At 56.6% G+C, this 3470-nt stretch overlaps 1 protein-coding gene across 1 annotated transcript in view; it reads right to left on the reverse strand.

The window, feature by feature from the left end:
- Nucleotides 1–1583: 1583 nt before the first annotated feature.
- Nucleotides 1584–3470, reverse strand: part of NRIP2 (nuclear receptor interacting protein 2) — a 25855-nt gene continuing 23968 nt past the window's right edge. The window contains 3 exon segments of the mRNA XM_008053198.1: nucleotides 1584–2278; nucleotides 2881–2933; nucleotides 3174–3295. Coding sequence (XP_008051389.1) covers nucleotides 2186–2278; nucleotides 2881–2933; nucleotides 3174–3295 — 268 coding nt within the window. The 3' untranslated portion in view covers nucleotides 1584–2185.

Below are 3470 nucleotides of genomic sequence, written 5' to 3' on the forward strand. Positions count from 1 at the left end.
AGCCTCGACCTCCTGGGCTCCGGTGATCCTTCCGCCTCAGCCTTCCAAGTAGCCAGAACTTCAGGCATGCGCTACCATGCCCGGCTGATTTTTTGATTTATTGTAGAGATGAGGCCTCGCTGCCCAGGCGGGTCTCGAACCCGTGGGCTCAGGCAATTCACTCACCTCAGCCTCCCAAAGCGCAGGATTACAGGCCAGCTTGTTTTCCTTTTTTGATTGACCTTTCAGGACATCTTGTGTTCCTAGCAACTCTGAGATGACTTTCCTCCATTCACTAGAAGCAGCTGGGTCAGTGCTTTCTGGTGTTGCCATGTTCTCCAAACACTGGTTGGCTTCACAGGCCTTATTCCCATTCCCCCGCCCACCCACTCCCCTGCCCCAAACACCTTATTGTCTCTAGGATGCTAGACACTTAAAATCTGATGCGGGTTTGTGATCCAGGTCACAATCAGAATTAACGTCTTATCCCTTTCTGTTCCCTCTGCCCTTGACGGTCTCTGCTCCAGATCAGTGTTTTTCAAACTGTGGTTGCAATCCCTTGGTGGGTGTGGCCAGCATTTTCTAAATAAGGAGAAGAGAATAAAGTCAAATGGAAAATAGCAGAGCGCATTGCTCACAGTGTAGGTAAGCGTTGTTTTCTTGCAATTGTCTGTGCGTGTGTATTGAGCGCCATGTAAAATATATCCCACAGCGAGTTGTAGTCAAAGGAGTTTGAGAGCCATTGCCCTTGGTTATATCAACCTAGTGTCAGGTGGGCCAGCCTGGGGAAGGACCCACGTTCACATTTCCTTCTGGCAAGGGAATAAGGGCAGAGATTATTGAGCTCCTGCCAGGCAGGGAGGAAGACCAGGAAGACCGTCAGCATAGAGAAACAAGGGTTTATTCCGTTGGAGAAGCAGCTAAGCCAAGGGCCTGCCGTTGGCCTGGACTCTACAGTCACAGAAGGAGCAGGAGGCAGGTGGAGGGAACAGCAGAGACCCAGGTGCAAGGCATTGTGGGAGAGGAAACCTTTAGGACTTGAGACCAGTCCTACAACACACGCGCTGAGTGGGCCCCTCTCCTTTCCTTCGGAGGGTAGAGAGGAAGCTGAGAAAGGTAAGGCCAGGTGTCACAGGGAGCCCCTTGCTTCCTGGTTCTTCTCTAATCCAATCTGTCCCAGCCCAAGGGTCCCCACTCCCTGGTTTGGCTTAGTTAAACCGCCGTCTTTCTCTACCTTAATCCATGGCTTGAGAGACTCAGACCTGCCAGAAGGACACTCAGGGGTCTGCCTTCTGAAGGTTTGGACTCTTCTCTTCACAGTGAAGTTGAAGAGCCCCTGACTTTTTGCTTCGGCAAAGCCTGGCAGTGGGTAGAGAACCACTGGTTCCAGGTTGAGGCAAGCGTCAGCTCAGGGGACCAGAGACAAGGGGTAGGAAGAAGGCCAGGTGGGGTGGGTAGTTCTAGAAGTAAGAAGGAATGCCGGGTAGGTCAGGGCTGAATGCTGACAGCCTCACCATCCTGCCCACCTTGCAGCTCTTGGACTCACACCCCGGGGCTCAATGGGTGCAAAAAGCAATGGAGAAGCATAAATAGAGTCAGTGTCAGAGGGATTTGCACAGTGTCATCAAACAACAGCTGGCTTCAAATATTTTCAGCCCAAGAAAAGGTTACGAATGAAAGCGCTCGGCCTGGGGAGCCGGACATTCCTGTGCTCACTCACTTTCTCTGCTGAAGAGGCAGACATCAGAGGGTCCAGGGGCCCAGCTGGTGAGCCCCAGAAGGTGAGAGGAGAGACACGGTGGTGCGGACCAGTGAGCAGGGCTCAGGGTGGAGCCGGTGGCGGGCGGGGCCGGCGGTTGGCCGCAGCCTTTGACTCAGGCCGGTCCCTGCCGTGCCGAGGGCCATGCAGGCAGCCACTTGCTCAGGTCCCTTTCTGCCATCCTGACTTGGCTTTGCTCTTCTTGGGAGAGGAATGAGAAGGAACAGGGAAGTCAGGGCCTGGAATCACGGGCCTCTGGCAAAAATTCCTCACGGCGGTGGGACAGGCCGAGAGGCGGGGAGGAATGTGGCCGGCCAGCTGGCTGGGGTGGTGATGAGAGGGCCGGACACAGTAGTCCCCAGCTAGCTGGCTCCGGGAGCCCTCATGCCCCAACAGCCCTGCCCCCAAGGCAAGGTCTCTCCCCCTGGGGACTGACTGGGACAGCGGTCACTGGCCAGGCTCTTGGTGCAAAGGCAGGAAGGGCAGCTCCGAGAACGGGGCCGTCAGTCTCAGCACTCCACGCTCCAGGTCGATGCAGCACTGCACGGGTGGAGCAGAAACACGAGGTCACCTCAGCAGGTCACCTGTCTGCCAGCCCATGCTGTGTTCCCCCTCCCTCTTCCTAAGGCTTCCACCCGCTCTGTGTTCTTCCTGGTTCCCATCCCCAAGACCCTTATCGGTGGAACCCAGTCCTCTTGGTATTTTTACTTGTGGAGCCTGTGTGTGTGTGTGTTGGAGTCTCAGTCATCCAGGCTAGAGTGCAGTGGCACACTCACAGCCACCACAGCCTCGACCTGCTGGGCTCAGGTGATCCTTCTGCCTCAGCCTTCCAAGTAGCTGGAAGTATAGGTGTACCCACCATACTCCGGCTAATTTTTTGGTTTATTGGAGAGGTGAGGCCTCGCCATGTTGCTCAGGTTGGTCTTGAACCCGTGACCTCAGGCAATCCTCTCACCTTGGCCTCCCAAAGTGCTGGGATTATAGGCGTGAGCCACCACGCCCAGCCCGGCTAAGGATCTTCGAAGGAAGAGATGGAACACTGCCCTTCTCCAGGTCTCTCGTGAAGACCTGGCCCGGCCTCCACACCTGCGCCTCCTACCTGCCTTCCCATCCCTCCAGTCAGGGCTCACTGGGCATCTTACCTTGAGAGAGAGCAGCGTCTGCAGGCCCAGACAGAACTCGGGACTCTCAGCATCTGCGGGAACCATTGGGAGACAGAGGATGCTGGCGGTGTCCAGTGGGTACCGCTGCCCTCTAAGCCCTTACCCCTCCTCCGCCCACCTCATCTCCAAGGTCTGAGGGTGTTGGCTCAGGGGCTGGCGATAATCAGAGCATCTCTGGGGACACCTGGTGTGGCCGGGGGCTGAAAATCTCTGCCTCTTCCCCACCCAGAAGAGAAGGGCAGGAGAGGTGGGAAGCCAGAGGGAGGACTTACCCACCACCCGGGCCGAGCATGCCACCGTCTCCTGCCCCAGCTGTAGCTCTAGCTGTTCCACTTGGGCCGGGGATCCCGGCGCCAGGTCCCCCACTGGGGCTTTTAGGACCCTCTTCCCTAACCTGTGGTTGGGAAGCAAGGGTTATGACCTCCACAGCCCCACCCCCGCCCCCATTAACCAGCAGGTGCCCCTCTGCATTATACTCCCCCAACCCCTGGCCCCACATGGATCTAAACCTCGTCTTCTCTGCCAAGGTCTCCTAGTCACTCTTTTTTTTTTTTGAGTCGGGGTCTCAC

This window comes from Carlito syrichta, unplaced genomic scaffold (genome assembly GCF_000164805.1).
Source record: "Carlito syrichta isolate Samal-C Ts95f unplaced genomic scaffold, Tarsius_syrichta-2.0.1 Scaffold287945, whole genome shotgun sequence".
NCBI classification, from domain to species: domain Eukaryota; kingdom Metazoa; phylum Chordata; class Mammalia; order Primates; family Tarsiidae; genus Carlito; species Carlito syrichta.